This window comes from Podarcis raffonei, chromosome 12, assembly GCF_027172205.1.
Source record: "Podarcis raffonei isolate rPodRaf1 chromosome 12, rPodRaf1.pri, whole genome shotgun sequence".
In the NCBI taxonomy this organism is placed as follows: domain Eukaryota; kingdom Metazoa; phylum Chordata; class Lepidosauria; order Squamata; family Lacertidae; genus Podarcis; species Podarcis raffonei.
The window spans coordinates 60,460,290-60,484,625 of record NC_070613.1 but is presented as its reverse complement, the minus strand read 5'-3'; the positions used below and the strand labels follow the sequence as shown (position 1 = coordinate 60,484,625).

Sequence of the window (24,336 nt, the reverse complement as noted above, 5' to 3'; positions counted from 1 at the left end):
GGCACTCTTTTAGCCTAAAGTCTGCAGCTTCTCTGTCCTATAGGCTCATTTTGTCACATCAGTCGTGAAGCCCACTGGGTAACCTTGAACCTACCATCACACACAGGTACTCCTGTCAAAGCTTATTATATGAAAAATTCACTCACTATCCACATCAAAACAGCCAGACCTGTGTGTAGTACTCTAAACAAATAAGCGGCCAGGGCTGTCTTAATCATAGGCACCAGGGGTGCAGGGCACCTGGCGCTGGGCTCTCAGGGGTGCCAGGCCAAGAATCCGGGGCCTGAGAGTTGGAGTCCGGGGAAGAGCCTGCCGGCCGGTTGGAACTCTGTGGTGGGCTCTTCTGCTGCGGGCGGTTCTGTGCTGCGAGTTCGGGGGGCAAGTGAGCCAACAAGGCACTGAGGCGGCCAGCCGGCTCTGCCCTCCTGCATGCCTGGGATTGGCGTAGGGCCATGGAGAGGCCTGCCCAGCACACTCTGCTTACACCATGCGGCAACCGGCTTTGCTCATTCGCTGACACCGACGCGTGTGGGGGATGGGGAGGAGAGGGAATGAACAAAGGGACAGTTTTACACAGAGGGCTTGAGAAATGCAAGAAAACAGCAAAGTAGCTTGAGGGTGTGTGTGTACTCTGTAAGGAGGGATTTAAAAATAACCTTGAAAGTGAGGAGTATCTTTAGTGTTTCTTTCTCCTTCTACCCCTCCCCACTCTTCTTCTCCACCTCTCCCCCCAGGCAACCCCCTCCTCCTTAACAGTCACCCAGCTTTATGGGGACAGGGAGAATGTTGCAGGTCTGCATGTGTGCCCTGTTTCTCGCTTTCCTTCCCTGTAATAACAAAATATTTCTGCTTCTGATCTTAATCTTGTTTTGCCCTCCCCACACTCCCACCCATGTGCACACTAATTTCGGGAAAGGCAGGCTGGAGCTGCCACATGGAGAGCATCAGCCCAGCAGTGGTATTGCTTAGGCTCCCATTGACAAATGTGCTCCCACTTACATACATGCCAAAAATAGCACAGAAAATGGGCGGGGTGGAAGCAGAATGGGGAAGATCCCACTTAGGGTAAGGAGACCCCAGTGAAAGTGACTCCCACAGGGGAGCTGCAGAAAGAATGTGGCTGGTCAAGGGAGCCTTGGACTCCAAAAAAAGTCAAAAACCACTGCTCTAGTGTTTTGCCTGCACTGAGCAAAGTCCCCTATAACTGTTCTCCTACAAAAACAAACAAACAAACAAAAAACTACACAGCATGCCCTTGCAAGGATCTCTTGGAGGCAGCAGTGTCTTTGAAGACTTGCTGAGGGAAAAGTGATTTGGGTGAAACAAAAGCCAATGATTTGCAGAAGTGGGTGGGACAGGAGCAGGCCAGTGGGCACACAATGCATTCCCCCGACAGCCATAGATCTCTTCCCAGTGCACAGACAGCCTGTTCCAAATAGCTCTCCATAAACACGTCCTTTAAGTATTAAGCTCTTGCCATCTAGCAAAATTGCTCAGCACTTTTCATACTTTAAATATAATTTGAATGGCTAATACAGGAATCTCTGTGGAGCCATCCATGGTTACTCAGTTTAAAAAAGGAAAAGGAAAAGTGTGAGCAGAGATACCAAAAATGATTTCCCAAAAGGTTTATAAAAACCATTACTTAATTTTAGGGCTCGGGTCAATAAGGGATTATGCTATGCTAATGTTTCTATGGAATTTAGTCATAAAAAGTTCAGCCTGTACTAAAAACTAATTAATTCTGAGGTTTTGGTATGCATTGAAACTTCCTTCTCCTCATGCACAAATAGCAAACATTGTGCCCTCTGGGCTGGGCTTGCCAGGGAGGTGGAATGTGATATTCCAAGCTCCAAAGACTATTGCACTGTATGCCAGGGGGAAAGGACATTTTCTGAGGGAGCTTGAGAGATAATAGATCTGCTTACATGCGATGCTAATTTCATTTTCTGTCACTTATGTGGGGATTTATTCAGTTTATTTATTACTCTCCTTAACATACTGACCCAAATATGTAGAGCAACCCAGCAGGCCTCAAGAAAGTTCTTTGGCTGCTTGTGGGGAACTGCCAAGGGGGCAGGGCAAGCACTCGGAGGCTGCAGTGCATTCAGCGCTGGCCCACCCATGAGGCAAGGTGAGACAGCCACCTTGGGCAGCAGGATCCACAGGGGCAGCAGATCCAAGGAACACATGACTTGCTGCTGCCGCCACCATGCTGGCAGGGCATCTGTGGCATACTCCTGGGAGCAGGAATCGGCTGTCTCTTGGGTAGCCCATCCCAGGCTGCCTCTACAGAGACCTCTTGGCCAAAGTGAGGCACTGCTGGTCTCGCCTCACTGCCTCGATGCCAAAATGTCTTGGGCTGGCCCTGAATGCCTTGGTGGTCTGCACTGGACCAGCACATTTACCAGCTTTGCAGAATTGGAGCAGAGAAATGCCTGTGATGACAACGGTGCGTCTGGAGGAAAAGCCTGCCTGTCCTCAGGTTCCTAGAAGGGAGTGAAGATGCCACACAGTCTGCACACGGAAACACATTTAGTGCCTTGGAGGCAAGGCAGGGCTCTGTTGTGGGGTCTGTTCCTATATTCAATTTAATAATAATAATAATTTATTTATTTATTTATATCCTGTCCATCTGGCTGGGTTTCCCCAGCCACTTTCCATGGCTTCCAACAAAAGATTAAAAATACATTAAAACATCAGTCATTAAAAACTTCCTTCAACAGGGCTGCCGTCAGATAGTTATTTCCTTGACATCTGGTGGGAGGGCGTTCTATAGGATGGTTGCCACTACTGAGAAGGCCCTCTGCCTGGTTCCCTGTTACTTCACTTCTCGCAGTGATGGACCCGCCAGAAGGCCCTTGGAGCTGGACCTCAGTGTCTGGGTTGAACGATGGGGGTGGAGATGCTCCTTCAGGTATATTGCATAATATAAAGGTCAAGGTAAAGGTACCCCTGACTGTTAGGTCCAGTCGTGGACGACTCTGGGGTTGCGGCGCTCATCTCGCTCTATAGGCCGAGGGAGCCGGTGTTTGTCCACAGACAGCTTCTGGGTCATGTGGCCAGCATGACTAAGCCGCTTCTGGCGAACCAGAGCAGTGCACAGAAACGCCATTTACTTTCCTGCCAGAGCGGTACCTATTTATCTACTTGCACTTGACGTGCTTTCGAACTGCTAGATGGGCAGGAGCTAGGACCAAGCAACGGGCGCTCACCCCGTCGCAGGGATTCAAACCACCAACATTCTGATCAGCAAGCCCTAGGCTCAGTGGTTTAGACCACAGTGCCACCCACGTCCCTAGAATTGAATAATATAGGAAAGAGCAAAAAGGTAAGTTCTCAGATCCAATGAGTGTGGGGGTTATAACTGATCCCAGCAGTGATGTGCAGTCGGTGGACTAGGGGGACTAGGCTAGTCTCCTAAATGTTCCTGGTGAATTAGAGTATTAAAGCCTGGTGCCAAAAGCTCAGAAGGCTCCTGCCCGGCTTAGAGAGGCGCAAAGTTACCCTATGAAAAATTTCAGCACACACTACAGGTCCCCAGCAATGTCCCTGTCAGGGTGAGAGTCAAGGTTTGCTCCGTCTAAAGACTTGCAGAGACTTAGGTTTTTAAAAAACGTACACAGCTCACTGGGTAAGTATGGAAAGAAGCATTTGGCAATGTGATTCCCAGTGCTATTTTTCTAGAAAAAGAGCTGCCAGAACTCACCATGAACGCCTTCCTTGTACTCTTATCATGGCAGCGGCTGAGAGGCGCTGAAACTAAGTTCTGGCAAGTTCTGACTGAAGAAAGCCCTGCTGATTCCACCATTTTCTTAAGCCACATGTTGCAAAATGACAGCTGCATCTCACAAAGAGACAAGGGCACAAACATGGTGCACCCCCCCCATCATGCGCTGTGCGTTTGTGAGGGCACCCTTTGCAGATTCCACAGCAGCTACTGGCAGGCTCAAGGGCCAGGCTGGTGAGCCCTGTTTTAGTCTACCCGCCTTCACCACCTTGTTCTGTGTACATGTGTCTCACATCCAGGCCATGTGATGTGAAAAATGCTACATGCAGATTCTTACGCCCTTTGTTCTTAACATATGCTTTCCATGGTTTATGTGAAAGTGATTAGCAATAATCAGGTGTAATACTGAAGTTTGTTTTATTGTGTTTTCATTGGGATCCTAAATCACAAGTGAAGTGTTTGCTTATTAAAATATTGAGCTGAGAACTGAATTTTTAAAAAAGACCAATGAAAGCACAAAAAGGGGCATTAATTCACTTTTACACCATTCAGTTCTGTGTGGGCCAAAAATAACAGAGCTAATTCCACACATGTTACTGAATTATGCCCCACACTAATTACAGCTGGCACCTAGGAGGACTAGGTTTTTAACTTTTTGGGTGGCATGAAAAACTTCCCCAAGCTCATCTTGATCATCCTATATGTATACAGTGGTACCTCTAGATGCGAACGGGATGTGTTCCGGAGCCCCGTTCACATCTAGAAGCAAACATAACCAGCGACGGCATGTCTGCGCACGCGCACGCCACTTTTCGCCACTTCTGTGCATGCGCGTGATGTAATTTTGAGCATCTGCGCATGCGCAAGCATCGAAACCCGGAAGTAACACACTGTATTTGCGTTGCCTGACCTTGTCCACATTGTTGGAGGTCAGATGGATCCCACAAATATTTCAGGTATAACCTGGAAAATCATTAGGCAGTTTGGCTTCTGAACAGGATTTCTGGGGACAGGGTGGGGAGATATTGGATGCTCATGTCATGTCTTTTTTGAAAATTAAATACTTGCCTTAATTTAAAACACTGTAATTTAAAACACTGTAACATATTGAAGCAGAAAATATGGAGAAAATTCTGTGACCTTAACTTTGTGATAGCAAAGTTATACTGTAGATATACTGTATTCCGACCCAATGCCATTTGATAGGCTATCTGCTTTTTAAGGCAATGACTGTTTTTCTGCTTGCTCTGTCCACATAGAGCAGGCTTGCGGAGCAGCTCCATTAGAACCTTCATTAGGCCACACTAGGAATCCTACAACTTAAAACAATGCTAATCCTCACCTGAAAACAGAGTGAGACTTCGGCCCAGCTTTTCTGGACTGCTCTCCTCTGAAAGAGGCGTGTTCTGCACATCACTAAGGGAGGAGCAGAGTCTTTGCCATGAAAGTGAATTATTGATCCCATTTTATAAACAAACAAACAAACAAACAAACACAGTGGTATATTTATTGAATCTCTCAAAGCAGTTTTCATAAAGGACTCCTTAAGTTCTGTGTGATTCTGGAGTCTCCTTTCATGAATCAGGAAGCATGTTCTGAGTCATTCAAGAACTTTGCCAACACTGGAAAAGTAGCTCAGAGCACTTAAGCTCAGGGAGATCAACGAGTTTTAAAGTGCCCAACTTAACTTCTAGCTCATGGCCCCAAGATTCAGGAGCAGGAATCTATCACCCTTTGTAGAAATCAAAAGATACTTTCTTCTTGGAGAACCATCGTGTTTTATTTATATTTTAAATATATTTTTATTGCTGTCCAGGGATAGCTCATCCCCCACAAACCTTCAAATAATGACAAGCCAACTAGAAACATTGCTCCAGGCTGTGAGGCCTTTCAGAACATTTTTCCTAGGACAGAATGTGGCTGGCTTCTGCCTGCAATCTCCTCTCTTGATCATTGCCTAGTCCACATCTTCAGCAGATCAGAAATAAGGGCCAATATGCATGGCAACATGGTGCTCTTCCCTGTGCGAAGGCCCTCAGCCCCTTGTTCAACATCTTTATAAGTGGCTTGGACAAAGGAATTGAGGGGATGCTCATCAGATGGGCAGATTTTTGCAAAAATAAGATAGGTGGTGTACAAAAAGTTGTCATCCTTTTTCTTTGGCTATGTGCTTCCCTGGGGTCAAATGTTTTAATAATAGGCTCTACAACGTGAGAGTTACAGGCTGTGTCCAGTGGCAGCCTTGTCTCACAAACAGTAATCAAATCAGCTCTCTTCACACTGTTTATTCAGACCTCTCAAAGAGTCTCCTGTAGTAATGGAGAGATTTGGAAGAGAGACACACTTGCCTCTTATTTGCTCTTCTCCTGGAGACACCTAGTTTGGCTGTCCTAGGGGATTTTAACATCCATGCTGACACGACCTTACAAGGAGCCGCTCAGAACTTCATGGAAGTTCTGAGGCTGTCCCTAAATAAGTCAGGCCCAACTCATGTTAGGATATTTCCGTTCCACCTTAAAAGGGAGCAGGATGTTTGTGTCACAGCCTGCGTATTTCCTGTCTCACAGGATGTTTCTGTTGTCTGTTCCTTTCGTTTTTCTTCTTGTTGTCTGAGCAGACCGGAGCAGACGGTCATGTCTTCCTTTGTTCTGACCAACGCTGAATAAACTGTAAATATGCTCTCCTGCTGTGCATCTTTTGCTGTGTGAATTCTGCTGATAGAGTGTGCACAAGTCCAAGAATGTGGCTATCTTTTCTTGAGGCTTCGTGCCGCTGATTGCTGATATTGCCTGACTACGGGAGGTCGATGGATCGTCCGGCACTGAGCTTGGGGGCTCAGATGGACTTTATCTCCCTGGCTGTATCCCAACAACTCATAACCGCAGACATGCCTTGGACCTGCTGTTCACCTCTGGATGTTGGTAAGCTGACACTAAGCAAAAGCGAAACGAAAGAAGTGCCATGGTCAGATCACTTCCTGGTACAACTGGACTTCTCCATGACCCTTCCCCTCTGCAGGGAAGTGGGACCTATTCGGATGGTCCACCCCTGCCACTTAATGGATCCAAATGGTTTCCAGAGAGTGGTAGGGGATGCCATGTTGATGGCCATTCAGCTGATTCCCTGGTGGCCCGCTGGAATGTTGAGTTAACCAGGGCTATTGGCTGTTTGGCACCGAAGCGCCCTCTCCGATTGCATGGAGCCTGGACAGCCCCGTGGTTCTCCATGGATCTGAGGGCAATGAAACAATCGCTGAGACGGCTAGAGCGCTGGTGGTGAATAATTCATTCTGAATCTGACCGGACACAAGTTAGAGCTCAATGTCGAGCCTTACCAAGTGGTGATAGCGACAGCGAAGAAAACCTTCTTCATCGCTTCTATTGCATCTGCAGAAAACAGCAGCAGGAGACTCTTTCAGGTGGTTTGCAATTTAGCGGAACCACCTGCTCCACCGGGGTCCAGTACGGACCAAATGATCTCCTGCAATGATTTTGCAAAGTTTTTTGCAAATAAAGTCACTCAGATTCAAGAAGAGGTAGACTCCACTGTGGGAGCAGGGCTGGGGCGGGAGAGTGCTAGAGTCCTGTCCTGTTGTGTGGGATCAATTCCAATCTGTTACCCCCGAGGATGTGGACAGGCTGCTTGGACGAGTGAAACCAACCACTTGTCTCCTTGATCCTTGCCCATCCTGGCTTATAAACGCTAGTCGGGAAGGGCTGGGCGATGGGCTTCGTGGGATGGTGAATGCTTCTCTCTGTGAGGGAGCCTTCCCAGACCCGCTGAAAGAGGCGGTTATTAAACCGCTTCTTAAAAAACCATCTTTAGATGCAGCCACTACGGTCAAGTATCGCCCAGTCTCAAATCTTCCATCCTTTGGCAAGGTGATTGAGTGAGTGGTTGCTGAACAACTCCAGGCATGCCTGGGAGAAGCGGACTATTTGGATCCCTTCCAGTCGGGATTCATGCCTCATCATGGGACTGAAACTGCCTTGGTCGCACTGGTTGATGATCTCCGGCGGGCTAGGGACAAAGATGAGAGCTGTTTCCTAGTTCTGCTCGATATCTCAGCGGCGTTCGATACCATCGACCATAACATCCTTCTGGACCGTCTTGAGGGGCTGGGAGCTGGTGGCACTGTCATACAGTGGTTCCACTCCTTCCTTCTGGGCCATGTTCAGAAAGTGGTGGGGAGGGAGGGATGAGTGTTCAGACCCCTGAGCTCTCACTTGTGGGGTGCCTCAGGGTTCTGTCCTCTCCCCCATGCTTTTCAACATTTACATGCAGCCGCTGGGAGAGATCATCACGGGGTTTGGGCTGGGTGTTCATCAGTATGTGGATGATACCCATCAGAACCAGTGAAGGCGGTGAAGGTCCTGTGTGAGTGTCTGGAGGTGGTTGGAGGATGGATGGTGGCTAACAGGTTAAGGTTGAATCCTGACAAGAAGTACTGCTTTTGGGGGACAGGAGGTGGGTGTGTCTGGAGGACTCCCTGGTCTGGAATGGGGTAACTGTGCCCCTGAAGGACCAGGTGCGCAGCCTGGGAGTTATTTTGGACTCACAGGTGTCCATGGAGGTGCAGGTCAATTCTGTGTCCAGGGCAGCCGTCTACCAGCTCCATCTGGCACACCAGTTGAGAACCTACCTGCCCATAGACTGTCTCGCCAGAGTGGTGCATGCTCTGGTTATCTCCCGCTTGGACTACTGCAATGCGCTCTACGTGGGGCAACCTTTGAAGGTGACCTGGAAACTAGAACTAATCCAGAACTCAGCAGCTAGACTGGTGACTAGGAACGGCCACCGAGACCTACATTGGCTCCCAGTACGTTTCCAAGCACAATTCAAAGTGTTGGTGTTGACCTTTAAAGCCCTAAACGGCCTCAAAGGCCCAGTATAGCTGAAGGAGCGTCTCCACCCCCATCATTCTGCCCGGACACTGAGGTCCAGCACCGAGGGCCTTCTGGCGGTTCCCTCATTGCGAGAAGCAAAGTTACAGGGAACCACGCAGAGGGCCTTCTCGGCAGTGGCGCCCGCCCTGTGGAACGCCCTCCCACCAGATGTCAAAGAGAAAAACTACCAGACTTTTAGAAGACATCTGAAGGCAGCCCTGTTTGAGGAAGCTTTTGATGTTTAATAGACTATTGTATTTTAATATTCTGTTGGAAGCCGCCCAGTAAAGCAAGATGAGTGCCGCAACTCCAGAGTCGTCCACGACTGGACATAACTGTCAGGGGGCCCTTTACCTTTTTACATGTATTTTCATCTCTGTCTCTGAGGTAACTAAAATCCTCCTTTTCCAATCCACCTAGTTAATGGCTTAATCAATCTTATAAACACTTTGTATAGAGCTGATCAGACTAGCCCAGACTAGGAGTGAACACCTTTCCTGAACTGAAGTTAGACATATAGAGCACTTAATGCAAAATAATATTCTTAGTATGGCAAATATAACTCTCATCTTAAAATAAGCTTCCCTGCTTGCTTTTCAAAACCCCTGCCATTTTTTGCTCCATGGACTTATGACATATCGAAAGGGTGAATACTACACTTGGAGATATAGATGCAGGCTTTGGAAAGTATTCTGGGGAAGAGAATTTGAAAGCATACGCTATAATGATTGTATAACATTTATGTTATATTTAAATAGTTTATTAAAAAACAATTATATTAAATACAGACTAACAGAATATTCATAATACAGTATATTTTACAGAAAATATACAGAAAAAATAGCCAAGTAGAAACATGTTTCTTTAAAAAAAAGTTCTTTGAGCTTTCTTTTTAATAAAATATTTTACCCGTGAAGATAAAAGTTTCTCATCAGACCTGTATAAAGACAAAATAAAAATGCTTTTACTTTGAAACCTTGGGTGTGATCCACTCCACACTATATTACTTATAAGTAATTTCACTGGAATAAAAATGAGCTCATGCCTAACTCCCCAACTGAAATCCAGGCAACTTAAAAAGTGCTTAGCTTGGATTGGGTCTTATCCAGTATGTTTAATATCTTTACAAAGCTTACAGTCTATAAATTCTTCAACACAGAAGGAGAGTTATCTTTCGGGATCAAATTGGTCACAGGCTGTTAATTAAAAAAAACACAAAAAACACAAAGTCAGTGGAGACTCCCTGAATCCATTCTGAAGTGCCTTTTAGCCCTTTAAATTTTTTCTGGGTATCCATAGTGCAGATTTAGTTGGGATTTCAGAACTCCTTGTGTGGCAAGATGAAAAGCCAGAAGTGTGTCAGTGGCAGGTTGCAGCTGCAGAGACCACAGAGACCGACTCCCTGCAGTATAAGAAGGGACAAAACTCTGAGCTCCCAAGTCTAGCGCAGTCTATGCTGCAGCCCAGTCATTCCAAGGCTTCTGATAGTTAAAATGCCACACGCAGATTCCACAGAAGGTGGTGGATATCCCTCATTTGCTTTCTAGATTGTAGCAATGGACATCTCCCTTCCCCTTCCCATCATATCCAGGGAGTCGCTGCCCATATTTATCCACACACCAGCAGTATCCTCTTTTTCGGCCTCTGGATGGACGACACTGCAAGACAAAAGATGAGATTTGATTAGTGGCAACAATCAAGCCAAATGTTTTTGGTGGCATTATGCCTGATGTATAGCATGGAAGGCAGACTGAGAGTACATGGATCAAAACTGTAGGAGGGAAACAGCAGTGACCTTACTGTGGGAGTCTGCCATAGATCGCCAAGCCAGACTGCAGACTTGGATGATGCCTTCTGAGAGCAGATTACCAAACATTCAAAAAGGAGAGATATAGTAGTCATGGGAGGCTTCAACTTCCCTGATCTGTTGAAACTCAAACTCTGCCAAGAATGTAAGGTCCAACAAATTCATCCATTGCCTCACTGACAATTTCATTTCCCAGAAGGTGGAAGAACCAAGAAGTCCTCAACAATAGGGGGGACGGGGACTGAAAGATGAAGCGGAAGTACCTGGAAACTTGGGAGGAAGTTTCATGATACAGAGGCAAGGGAAAGCTGAGAGTAGTCAGACATGGACTTCCGGTTGGCGCCAGCGATTAATGGCGGGTTCCCTCTGAGCTCCGGAGGGAACCGGCTCCGTGAAGCGTGGGTCTGGCCGCTGCGGCGAAGCGGAGACCCAAAGAAATCGCAGGCGGTGAAGCCTGCGAACTCGGAGACTCGGCGGGCTCCATTTGCGCCCCCCCCGACTGCAAGGGAGCCTTTTTAAAGGCTTCTGAACGGAGCGGGGGTGAGCGGCGCGGAGCTGAGAGTCGTCAACCATCTTCGCGGGGTGAAGCCGCAAGCCATTGTCGGAGAGCGCCGATTCCTTTCTGGAAATTTGGATTGAAAGCAACTACCCGTGAGTAGGGGTAAGAAGCAAAAATTTTTACCAAAAAATTCAAGCAAATTTGGCACTGAAACGGGAGAAGTATAAACAGGAAGTCTGCTTCTCCCGACTTGTAGACAGAACAAAGCAAAGAGATTATAAAGCAGTAACTTTGGAAGACATTCTTTAAAAATCCTAAATCCACCACCGAAAAAGAAGGATCCCCCTCCTCTTAGCAGGGGTGGAGGGGTAAATTTAGAGCTCTAATTTCCTGCAAAGACAGCGAGAAGTACAGTTTTATCTGCTGCCTCTAAAACCTGGAACGGACTGCATTTGACAGCTGTCAAAGTGCTAAGGGTAAAGAATACTGATACTCTGTGAAAAGATACAATTGCCTTTTAAACGGACTTGGATATAAAAGTAACTTTTGATTGAAAGTGTGTATAGCTAAAGAACAAAGGGGAGTTACTAGGACTATATTTGTTGCAACTGAAATTGGAACTGTGTCCCCCTAGAGGAGATTTGTTGTAGCAAGTACCAAGCTACAAAACAACTGAGCCTGGAAAATTCCTTTTCAAAACAAAGTGACTAGGCGTGAGACTGACCTTGGATTGTGTATGGGAGTGCTATGGCAGATGAGAAGGGCAAGATAGAACAGACGGAAGAAAAGACGCTCAGGTCTGGGAAACAATACAAAATAGATATTGCTCAGCAGAGAAGGGCCTCAACATCTGGAGCAGTTGGTTCGTCAGGAGCTACGGTTTCACAACAAAGGCTAAAGGCTATGTCATCTCAAGATCCACTTGCTCAGGCACTTAGCAAAATTAATGCATCACTGGAAAATCTAGCTAAACAGGTTGCGGAGACAAATAAGCAAGTAGCTGAGGCCTCAGCAAAAATTGATTTGAATACTACAAGCATAAATTTGAATACTACTGAATTCTAATACACAGTCTATTGAGAAGCTATTAGAGGAATCAGCTTCGACCAGGAAATTAGCTGAGGAAGCAAAGGAGATTGCAACTGCTGTTCAGGAGAAGATACCACCGGTATATAAGAAACTAGAGGACCATGATTTGACCTTGTCTATGCTGGAACTTCAAGGGAAAGAGAGGAACTTAAGATTCCGGGCAGTTCCAGAAAATGAGCAGGACAATTTGGTGGACTATCTTACAAAGGAACTTACAGAATTTTGGCAAAAAGACCTAGGGAAGGAAGAAATTAAGATAGTGAGTGCTTTTAGGATTGGCAGGAAATAAAGAAAGAACAGAGCAAGGGATTGTCTGATTACTTTAAGAACAAAAGAAGAAAGAGATAAAATTCTGAATCTACAGTACCAAAGAACCCTGGAAATTGAAGACTCTTTTGTGGAAATTTTCAGGGATATACCTAAACTTATACTGGCTGTCAGGGCCCACTACAGAGATCTGGTGGACCTATTGAAAAGAAATAGAATTCCCTTCAGATGGGAATTTCCCCAAGGCCTATCTTTCAAATTTAAAGGAAGGAAAATAAGAATAAGGACTGTGGAGGACAAAGACAAATTTTTGAATGAACACGAGGAGAATCTACAGAAGGGAGTGATTGGAGAGGAGCCAACCGTTTCAGAAGAAATTCGTGACATAGCAAACTTATCATTTGGACTTTCTGAGCCGGGGAAAGATACACTACCGACAAAGGAAGAACAACAACTGGGTGCAGTCGGTGGGAGTAAGTAATTCACTATGGCTTTGCAACTTCTAAGTTGGAATTGTAATGGTCTCAATTCCCCCCGAAAGAGGAAAAGTGTATTTCATATATTAAGAAAAGAACAATTGGATTTGATTTGCCTACAGGAAACACATGTAATGAAGCTCCACAGGAAGTTGCTCATAAATAAGAGATTGGGACAAGAATTTATTTCATCTGACAAGGTTAAAAAAAGAGGAGTTGTGATATATGCAAAGGAGAAACTCACACCGAAACAAATTTTTAAGGATGAACAAGGAAGATATTTGGCTATTGAAATCCAACTACAAGGAGAGAAATTTCTGATTGTAGGGGTCTATGCACCGAATGAGGGGAAATCTGAATTTTTTAAGAAGTTGCATGAAGTTCTTCTGGACTATATGGACTATAATATAATCTTAATGGGAGATATGAATGGAGTTGTCTCTACAAATATGGACAAGGCACAAAGACAGGTAATTACCAAAGATGGTAGATTACCAAAGACTTTTTTTGAATTGACTGACAATATAGACTTGATTGACATTTGGAGAACTAAGAACCCCCTGGGGAGAGAGGGAACTTTCTTCTCTGAAGCCAAGATGACATGGACGAGAATTGACCAAATTTGGATTACTAGAGGAATGGCACCAAAGATAAAGAAAGTGGAAATCTGCCCTAAAACCTGCTCAGACCATAACGCTGTAAAGATGGAGATGAAGCAAACAACACCCGGCTCCTTTAGATGGAGGTTGAATGACACCCTATTTAGAGATGAAGAAGTATACAAAAAGGCCCAAAAAACTTTGAGAGACTATTTTGAAATAAATTTGACTACTAATGTTGAAAAAAAGAGTAATTTGGGATGCCAGTAAAGCCGTGATGAGAGGCTTTCTGATTCAACAGAATGCAATAAAGAAGAGAAGTCGAAATGAGAAAAAGGATAAAATTCTGGAGAAAATAAAAGAAGGAGAGAAAAAACTGAGAGTAAAGCCAAAGTCATCGGAGATCCTGAAAGAAATAAAGTTACTTCAGGTACAATACATGGAATTGATGAACCAGGAAATAGAATGGAAATTAAACAAATGAGACAGAAGACATTTGAATCAGCAAACAAATGTGGGAAACTACTAGCATGGCAGCTGAAAAAAAGACAAAAATTAAATACAATTACAAATCTGGAAGTGGAAGGAAAAGATATACATAACCCAATTGAGATTAGAAACTGCTTCCAGAAGTATTTTAAACAACTATATGCACAAGGGCCACAGAACGAAATGGACATAGATCGATTCTTGAAGATAAATGGATTACAAAAAAATTCACAAGAAAGTAAACTTATGTTAAACTGTAAAATATCTGACCAGGAGATAGAAGGTACCATTCAAAATATGCAAGTAGGCAAATCTCCAGGACCGGATGGGTTGTCTTCCTGCTACTATAGACTTTTGAAAGAGTGGCTATTGCAACCATTGAAGGAAGTTTGCAATGAAATTCTGGAGGGGAAAAGGGCACCAGAATCGTGGAAAGAAGCTTACATTACACTAATACCAAAAACAGACACTGAAAAGACTCAACTTAGGAACTATCGTCCCATATCCCTATTAAATGTGGATTACAAAATCTTTGCTGACATTTTAGCTAAGAGACTGGAAAAAGTACTGATTGAGGAGATTCATAAGGACCAAGCGGGCTTTCTTCCGGGTAGACATCTTTCTGATAACCTAAGGAACATAATTGACATTTTGGAAAAGCTAGAAGTGAACATAAATACTAAGGCAATTCTGATATTTGTGGACGCGAAGAAAGCCTTTGACAACATTTCTTGGAGCTTTATGAAAAAGAACCTACAGGGTATGGGGGTAGGCCATGGTTTTGAGAATGGTATTGGTGCAATATATTCAGAACAAACGGCTAAACTAATTGTAAATAATGTGGTCACAGAACAGTTCAAGATAGAAAAAGGGACACGACAGGGATGCCCAATTTCCCCTCTGCTCTTTATATCGGTCCTGGAGGTTCTGCTGAATATGATTAGAAGGGACCGGATGGTTAAAGGGATACAGGTCGGAGCCAAACAATTCAAATTAAGAGCATTTGCAGATGATCTAGTTTTGACACTACAGGAGCCAGAATCTAGTACTAAAAGTGTTTTAGAATTAATTCAAGAATTTGGTCAGGTTGCAGGGTTTAAATTGAACAAGTTAAAAACCAAGGTTCTTGAGAAAAACTTAACACCGATTGAGAGAGAGAAGTTTCAGAATGAAACAGGTCTGACTGTGGTTAAGAAAGTGAAATATTTGGGGATTAATATGACAGCTAAAAATGGGAATTTGTTTAAAGATAATTATGAAAAATGTTGGGCTGAAGTGAAAAAAGATTTTGAAATTTGGTCGAATTTGAAGCTTTCCTTGTTGGGTCGAATTGCAGCTATAAAGATGAATGTATTGCCCAGAATGTTGTTTTTGTTTCAAACTTTGCAAATTTTAGACAAAATGGACTGTTTCAAGAAGTGGCAGAAAGACATTTCTAAATTTGTCTGGCAGGGCAAGAAGCCCAGAATAAAATTTAAGATACTAACTGATACAAAGGAAAGAGGTGGATTTGCCCTGCCAGACTTTAAACTCTATTATGAATCAGCAGCATTCTGCTGGTTGAAAGACTGGCTGCTTCTTGAGAACACAGACATTTTGGACCTTGAAGGTTTTAACAATGTATTTGGGTGGCATGCATATTTGTGGTACGACAAGGTGAAAGCACACAAAGCTTTTAAAAACCATATTGTCAGGAGAGCATAGTTTAATGTTTGGACTAGATATAAGGATCTTTTGGAAAATAAAACTCCAAGGTGGTTGTCACCAATGGAGGCTAAGGCTCAGAGAAAACTTAACATGGAGGCCAAATGGCCAAAATACTGGGAAATTTTGGAACAAGAAGGGGACAGACTGAAATTGCAGAGTTTTGAGAAACTGAAAGATAAAGTGCGAGATTGGCTTCATTATTACCAGATAATGGAGGTTTACAATTTGGACAAGTTGGTTTCCAGGTGGAAAAATCAAAATTGGAAACAGAATTGCTAGAATCCAAAACTAAGACTTTGTCAAAAATGTATAACTTGCTGCTGAAATGGAATACTCAGGATGAGACGGTTAAATCTGTAATGATTAAGTGGGCACAAGACATTGGACATAATATTATGTTTGCTGACTGGGAACAGTTGTGGACCACCGGGATTAAATTTACGGCGTGTAATGCCTTAAGAGAAAATATTATGAAAATGATATATAGGTGGTACATGACCCCAGTCAAGCTTGCAAAAATCTATCATCTGCCCGATAACAAATGTTGGAAATGTAAGGAAAATGAAGGTACATTCTTTCACCTTTGGTGGACGTGTCCCAGGATTAAGGCTTTCTGGGAAATGATATATAATGAATTGAAAAAGGTATTTAAATATACCTTCTTGAAGAAACCAGAGGCCTTTCTCTTGGGCATGGCCGGCCAAATGGTGCCAAAGAAGGACAGAACTTTTTTTATGTATGCTACAACAGCAGCAAGAATACTCATCGCAAAGTATTGGAAGACGCAAGATCTACCCACTCTGGAAGAATGGCAGATGAAACTGATTGACTGTATGGGATTGGCAGAAATGACGAGCAGAATCTGTGACCAGGGAGAAGAGTCGGCAGAAGAAGATTGGAAAAAATTTAAGGACTATTTACAGAAATATTGTGAAATTAAGGAAAGCTAAATGGTGTTGGATTGAAATTGAGTGGTTTCTAGCTGTAATGATATAAAGGAACATAGATGGGAAAAAAGGGTCTGAAAAATAAGGTAATATTATAAGCTGTAATGTTTTAAGTGAAGGATTTGCTGAGCAAATAATTTTAATTGGAATACAAGGAGGAGAAGTATGAGGAGGTCTGAGAAATTTGTTATTGAAAAGTATGTTTTATGAACTATATGTCTTTTTTTAATGTTTTTGTTTGTTCTGTTTTTGTTTGTTTGTTTAAAAAATTGGAAAATTTAATAGTAGTCAGACATGCACTCTGGACTTTAAGACGGCCAATTTCAAAAAGCTGAAGCAGTTACTGGGTGAGGGGCACCTTGGGCTCCTACCAAAGCTCTGCTTTTCCCCAGATCAGTTAACCCACACACAAAACCTTGAAAAACTCTTTGGTGTTTTCCCTAAGTCAGAAAAATGTGCATGAATCTGGAGGGCATCAGCAATATCTAACTACTTCCAGTACTCTTTCAATGTTTTGCCTGCCTTCACTCTTAAGCATAGCTGTCAACTTTTCCATTTTCTTGCGAGGAATCCTATTTGGAATAAGGGAATTTCCCTTAAAAAAAGGAAAATGTTGGCAGCTATGCTCTTAAGACTTGTCCCACTTGCAAAATCTGCTCATAAAGCAGATAGTGCTGTTAGTGGTGTGCTGGCATAAACACATTTCCCATAAGAGGAGCCATTTATCTGGGCACCTTAATGATGAAGGCACAATTCAGACAAGTCTATGCACTTTTAAATCCTACTGATCTCTGTAGGAAAGGTTTGTGATAGTCATCAATGCTCCATTTGAATTCAGCAAAACTTAAATGTGTTATAACTTTGGGTGGATATTGCCCTGAGGACATTGCATGAGGATGAAGGATCCCTGGGGCCACAGGCACAGTCATGCATTTTAAGACTGGGCTGTAGGGTTTGAATCCTCAAGCCCAAAGGAAGTCAGAGAATTTCCCCTGAGCATGTGGTTTGAGACTCAAAGCCTGTGTTGTACATTGTCATCTTATCAGCGCTGCCAGTGCTGGGAATGAGTGGAATTTTGATGATCCACATAGAAGGCATACAATCAAAGTTTACTTCCAATGCCAAATGACTGTTAAGGTTCTAATTATCGCACCATAAAAGCTATTCATAGCAGCCCTAAAATGTGAAGCAGCCTTATAAATCACATTAGTGTGTAACATTACACACTACAGCTGTCCACCACCATGGAGCTGCATCAACCTTTAATGAGTCTATGGTAACCTCATGAGTAAGGGAGTTGCATATGGACCCTTTATTTGGGAAAGAAAGGCACTCGATTTTTTTATAGGCCACAAAGGGAGCACATGCCTGGCCAAGACACTGTGGCAACAGAAGCCACTCTAGTTGCATCTGCTTGCCAGAGGAATTCCAGGCTTGCAGCTGACATTTATGAGCAGATACATAATCCCCTGCAACTGAGCTATCACTTCATATTGAAGGCCTACATGCCTCTTTCCTAATATACAGGGCTGTCTTTGTAAATAAATAAAAATAATTTCTAGAGAAAGCATTATTCCCTGACATGATTTATCCAAACAGCAAAAGCAGAGGTTTGCTCAGAAATAATAATTTAGTAAAGATGGTGGGCAAGAAAGACTATTTTCCTGAACTCTCCTTTACAAGTTAAAAATAGCAAAGGTTATGTTTGGAGCACACATATTAGGAAGCATCTCAGGTGGGGATAGAAAGCTCTCTCTTTAATATCTGTGAACTGTCATATCGTGTGTTGCTTGGCAAACCTCCTTCTGCCAAATTGTAGTTGTTGTCCACATGTTAACTGATTATTATTATCATTATTATTGTTTTATTTATACCCTGCCCATCTGGCTGTGTTGAATGTTGATAAGGTTTTATGGCATAGGATTCAGAGAGCACCTTACTGCCAAAAAAATGTTTTTTTTAGCATTGACATAGTTTGTTCAGGAGCGTTATATTTAGAGAGCGTGGCATGAATTTTGCCAGTCTTCACCTGGGAACACAGGAAGCTGCATTAGATGAAGTTAGACCACCGGTCCCCCTTATTCCACACTGGGGAATGCTGACGGACTCTGACAGCCCAGCCTAAAGTGGGCATCTTCGGCCTGCGCTACCTGCCCTATGGCAGACATGTTGCACTAGAAGGAAGCTGCTCTTGAGGGAACAGAAGCCACAGGACCTAACAATCCTCTCTCTTTTTCTCTTCTAAAGAAAACAAAAAGGAAGAAAATAATGGAAGAAAAAATAATGGATTATCTAGGACAAAATTATTCTTTTAGGCAACTTTAATGGAGTTACCCAACCGGATTAGGACAGAAGGAAAAAAACCACAGCAAACGAAATAAATTACCCAACACTTTCTTCCAATTAATAGATTTAATTTGTCTGAATGATGCATGGAAGTTTAAACACCCAATGGAAAAGGAGTTCACCCACTTTTCTGATCCTAACAACTCAGCAGGAAGAACTGATGGAATCTGGATTACTAAGAACATGTTGAGTGAAGTCAAAAAAGCTGAAATTCATCCCAGAACCATCTCAGATCACAGTTTGGTGGAAGTTTTGTTAAAAGGAAAAGAGAGGAAATTAAGGAGGTGGCGCATGAATGAAAGCTTATTAAAAGATGAAAAGATTTTACAGAAAGCCAAGCAAACATCAAAAGAGTATTTTGAAATGAATTTAAGGAACCGATCAAGGAACCAATGTGAAAATTGTCTGGGAAGCAAGCAAAGCAGTGTTTAGGGGTTTTTTCATCCAACAGAATGCATACAAAAGAAAAATGAAGGAAAAAAACCTGAAGTATGGGAGAAACTGAAGAAAAAAGAAAGAGAATTATTTAAGCATCAAGATGATGAAAATATCAAACAAAATATCAAAATTCTTCAAACCCAATTCTCAATGCTGATAAATGAAGAGCTAGAATGGAAAATTAAATGGTTGAATCACAAACATTTTGAATTTGGGAATAAGTCTGGAAAACTTTTGGTTTGGCAGCTAGAGAAAGAATAATCAACAAAATCAAAATAGAAGACAAATGGATAGATGACCAAAATGAAATTAATAATAAATTTGTTAAATATTATAAAGAATTATACAAAGAAGGTCCAGAAGGAATAGATAAAATTAAAAATTACCTAGAAGAAAGCAAATTATCGTTGATCCCAGAGGATAAAATTACTTCATTGAATTCACCAATCATGTCCCTAGAGGTTCAACAAGCAATACAAAGATCAAAAATAGGGGAAACTCCTGGCCCAGATAGGCTCCCAGCAATTTATTATAAAAAAATGGAAGAAATTATATTCCTTCCCTTAAAATATTTAATGAATGATATATTGATGAATGGAACTCTCCCAAACACGTGGAAGAAAGTTAAAGGTAAAGCTAAAGGGACCCCTGACCATTAGGTCCAGTCGTGACCGACTCTGGGGTTGCGGCGCTCATCTCGCTTTTTTGGCCAAGGGAGCCAGCGTACAGCTTCCAGGTCATGTGGCCAGCATGACTAAGCCGCTTCTGGCAAACCAGAGCAGCACACAGAAACGCCGTTTACCTTCCCACCAGAGCGGTCCCTATTTATCTACTTGCACTTTCGAACTGCTAGGTTGGCAGGAGCTCGGACCGAGCAATGGGAGCTCACCCTGTCGCAGGGATTCGAACCGCCGACCTTCTGATCGGCAAGTCCTAGGCTCTGTGGTTTAACCCACAACACCACCCGCGTCCCTGGAAGAAATTTACATTATGCTTATCCCAAAACAAGTTGATTTAACAAACATAGCTAATTATAGACTGATCATATTACGCTTCTAAACAATGACTACAAAATGTTTGCAGACGTCTTAGCCTCCAGGGTCAAAACAACTCTCCAAGAATTGATACTTAAGAGATCAGACTGGATTTCTACCTGGACGTCACATGCAGGAAAATCTTAGATGTGTTATTCATGTGTTGGAATACTTGGACTTTAAAATAGATAAACCTGCTGTGATTATGTTAGTTGATGCTGGAAAAGTGTTTGATAATATCTCGTGGAAATTAATGAAAGAATTATTGAAAGAAATGAGGTTTGGAGAATTTTTTTGTAGAGAAATAAGTGCTATATATGCTGAACAGTGAGCTAAAATAATCATTAATGGCAATATCATGAAGGAATGCCAAATTAACAAAGGTTAACCAAAGGCTGCCCTTTATCTCCTCTATTATTTATTTTGGTATTGGAAATCTTAAATAAAAAAATATAAGAAGTCAAATTAAAGGGATAACCTTAGGGAACCGGACTTATAAAATAAAGGCTTTCACCGATGACTTGCTCATAATGACGGAAAATCCAAAAGAGAGTCAATCAAAAATAATTGAAATAATACAAGAATTTGGTGAAGTAGCAGGCTTTAAATTGAACAAAACAAAAACAAAATTATTGGTTAAAAATATATCAGTTCAAGAAAAAGAAGAATTGGAAAAAACATTTGGCCTGAAAATTTGCCAAAAAGCAAAGTGCCTGGGTATTTGGCTAACCCCAAAGAAGAGCAACCTCTTATGTTTCAGGATAATTATGTAAAAACTAGGGAGGAGATCAAAAGAAACTTGGATATTTGGACTCAAGTTATCTTTTACAGGAAGAATTTCAGTTATAAAAGTGAGTGTACTACCTAAATTACTTTTTCTATTTCAATCGATTCCTGTGCTGGGTGGGACGGGCTGCCTCAAGGAATGGCAAATATCTATTTCAAGGTTCATCTGGCAGGGGAAGAGGCCCAGAATCAAATATCAGATTTTAATTGACATTAAAGACAGAGGGGGCCTTTCTCTGCCAGATTTAAGATTGTATTACGAGGCGAACTGTCTTACGTGGCTAAAAGAATGGTGTACACTCAAAAATCCAGAACTGCTTGATTTAGAGGGATACAACAATAGGTACGGCTGGCACGCATACCTAGCATACGAGAAAGTAAAAGTACACCAATACTTCCTGAATCACATTATTAGGAAATCACTGTACAAGATCTGGGAAAAATATAAAGATCTCTTAGAACTTAAAGTGCCTTGGTGGATATCTCCAACTGAGGTACTAGCGGTAAAAAGAAAAAATACAGAGGGAAATTGGCTGACATACCAAGTTCTATTGAAAGAAGAGGAGAACCAGTTAAAATTGAAGAAATTTGAAGAAGTGAGAGAATACATTGCTGACTGGTTCCAATATTTCCAATTATTTGAGAGATTTAAAGTTGACAAAGGGAAAGGCTTCGCTCTAGAAAACTCAAGATTTGAAATACATTTAATCAAGACCAAAACCAAAGTTCTCTCGAAAACATGCCGACTCCTCCTTGACTGGGAAGTCAAGGAGAAGGAGGTTAAACCAACTATGATTCAAGGAGAAGGAGGTTAAACCAACTATGATTAGATGGGCCCAAGATTTTGGCCACAATATAAAGATACAAGGGAAAACCTCCAAAAGATGTTCTATCGCTGGCATTTGACACCTTGCAAACTAGCTAAGATGTATAAAAACCTTGCAAACAATTGCTGGAGATGTGGAGAGCCTGATGGAACTACATTGCATTATGTGGTGGACATGCAAAAAGATTAAACCATTCTGGAATGATATTTATCTTGAACTTAAAAGAATATTGAAAGTGAATATCCTGAAAAAACCAGAATCATTTTTACTGGACATTACTGGTTTGGAAATTCCAAAAAAGAGATGATGATGATGATGATAATTAATAATAATAATAATAATAATAATAATAATAATTTATACTCCGCCCTCCCCAGCCCAGCCCAGGCTCAGGGCAGCTAACACTGAATATAAATACAGTAAAAATATAAAAAACAAAACAAAAAACTAAACAAAAACAGTTGATTAAAGTATAAGTTAGAAAAAGGGAAATCTTTTTGTATGCTGCCACGGCTGCGAGGGTTATAATATCTACACCTTGGAAAAGTGGATACATGCCCACCAGATTTGATTGGACATTGAAACTGACAGAATATGTGAAGTTAGATTATTTATCAGAAAGAATTAAATATAAATCCAAGCAGGAGTTTGTTTCAAATTGGAAATGTTTTAAGGAATATTTAAAAAGTAGTTGCTCCAATCTGAAAACGGTAGCGGCCTTTGAGTAATTTCTGTAGATAATAAATATCAAAAGGAAAACACATAGAAATGGCAATATCTTAAATAATAAGAAAATAGATAAATATAGGCAATAAGTTTACTAGCACAAAATGGAAAGGGACGGGAAGTCATTTATTTATGAATAATATGATTTTAAAAATTGCATCTTTCCTTCTTTTTATGCGTGTGTATGTAACATTTGATGATTTAGGGTTGATGATAATAATGAATATAAATATACTTTGGAAACAGATGTAAAGTTATGGTGTAAAGATACAATTGTGAGCAATAAAGCAGAAAAGATTTTTAAAAATTAAAGAAATAAAAATGAAGAAAACAAAAAGGTGTTCGCAAAGAAGGATTATCTTAAGAAAAAGAAAACCTATCCATCACCAAGGACTATGGCTTCCGCCAAGCCCACCATGGTGGTCTTTGAGAGCCAGATGAGATGTTCCAGTTTTTGCATGTCTCCTATTGGCCCTCTACAGGTGCAAAGGAATCTGAAGCTGAGTGTCTGCTCAGAGCCTCCCTTTCTTCCTCACAGATGTCAGTCACACTTTCAGCGCTGACAGTCAAGGGGTAGGTAAACCAACCATTTCGCCAGTTGTATTACGGTGCCTGGGAAGAAGCAAGGAGGTAGGCCGCCTCTTGCTCAGGGGCCCCGCTAGGTGCTTAAAGGACTCGGGATGGAGGTTCGTGACACAAATTTGCACAGCCTAATTTATCTGTAGAGATACCTCTAGGCAAGGCAAGTGTTGGGGTCTTACCAGCAGTGCACTTTAAGCCAAGTATGTACTTTTTTTAAAAAAGGGAAGGAAAAGGTCCACGCAGAAATCCAATGAGGCCACAGGTGGAGCATAGTGAGGAAAGTCCCTGGGTGTCTCCTAGCAACTGAATGACAAGGAGACCAAACTAACTGATGCTTTTAAAAATATGCTGGTGTCCCAAATTAGTGATGCATTTCACAAATGAGACCAGCTTCCCTGCAGAGACTGCTGCCCTGCCCCCCCCAGTTGTGAGGCAAGACTCAAGCATCATCCACATGAACTATGACAACTGCAAGAAGTCCTGAAGATACTCACAAAACAAGAGGTTTATTTGCATGCTGAGCTCTTTGGGCTATTTAACCCCTACTTTCTGCTAGGTCTACAATCCCTCAGCAAGGACAGTTTGGCAACAGTGGGTCCCTCTTTCCCTTCTCTGGCTGCAGCCTCCTGTCATGGAGCCAGCATTACCCACAACCTTCCAGGGTTTGTGTTCATCAAAAAGCTGCACATTGTGCTGGGCAGACTCCTCTGCCTCCCAAATGTTTGCTTTATCCATGTTTATATCATTACAGTATATGAACTAACACAGCTTTATTCTAGCAGAAAAATAAAGGGTGTATTCTCTTAGACCTTCAGGCAGGAAAAGCAAACATCATGCCACATGCTAGAATAGCACAATGCTGGCTGTCCTACAGAGAGATCCTCAAGGGGTTGGCCGGCTGGCACTCTGTGCATGCAACAATCCTATGTGCTGAAATGGAGCCCTGCTCCAGAACGAGAGGAAAACCTGTGGCAGAGTTAACAATTGGCTGAGTGCCGGTGGGGAGAAGATGTCACCATTTTTCTTCATTTGTCCCTTTGCTACATAGGTGAATTTTGGATCAAGTGGGTTTAAATACAACTTCTTCAATAACTGTTGTCA

At 42.4% G+C, this 24,336-nt stretch overlaps 1 protein-coding gene across 2 annotated transcripts in view; it reads right to left on the bottom strand.

Moving 5' to 3' along the window:
* Positions 1-9,399: 9,399 nt before the first annotated feature.
* IGFBP3 (insulin like growth factor binding protein 3) overlaps positions 9,400-24,336 on the bottom strand; it is a 42,434-nt gene continuing 27,497 nt past the window's right edge. Inside the window, exon 3 of one of the 2 annotated variants that reach the window (XM_053359766.1) lies at positions 9,400-10,274. In XM_053359766.1, coding sequence (XP_053215741.1) covers positions 10,149-10,274 — 126 coding nt within the window. In that variant the 3' untranslated portion in view covers positions 9,400-10,148. The remainder of the gene's footprint in view (positions 10,275-24,336) is intronic. The other variant, XM_053359765.1, reaches the window with a different exon arrangement.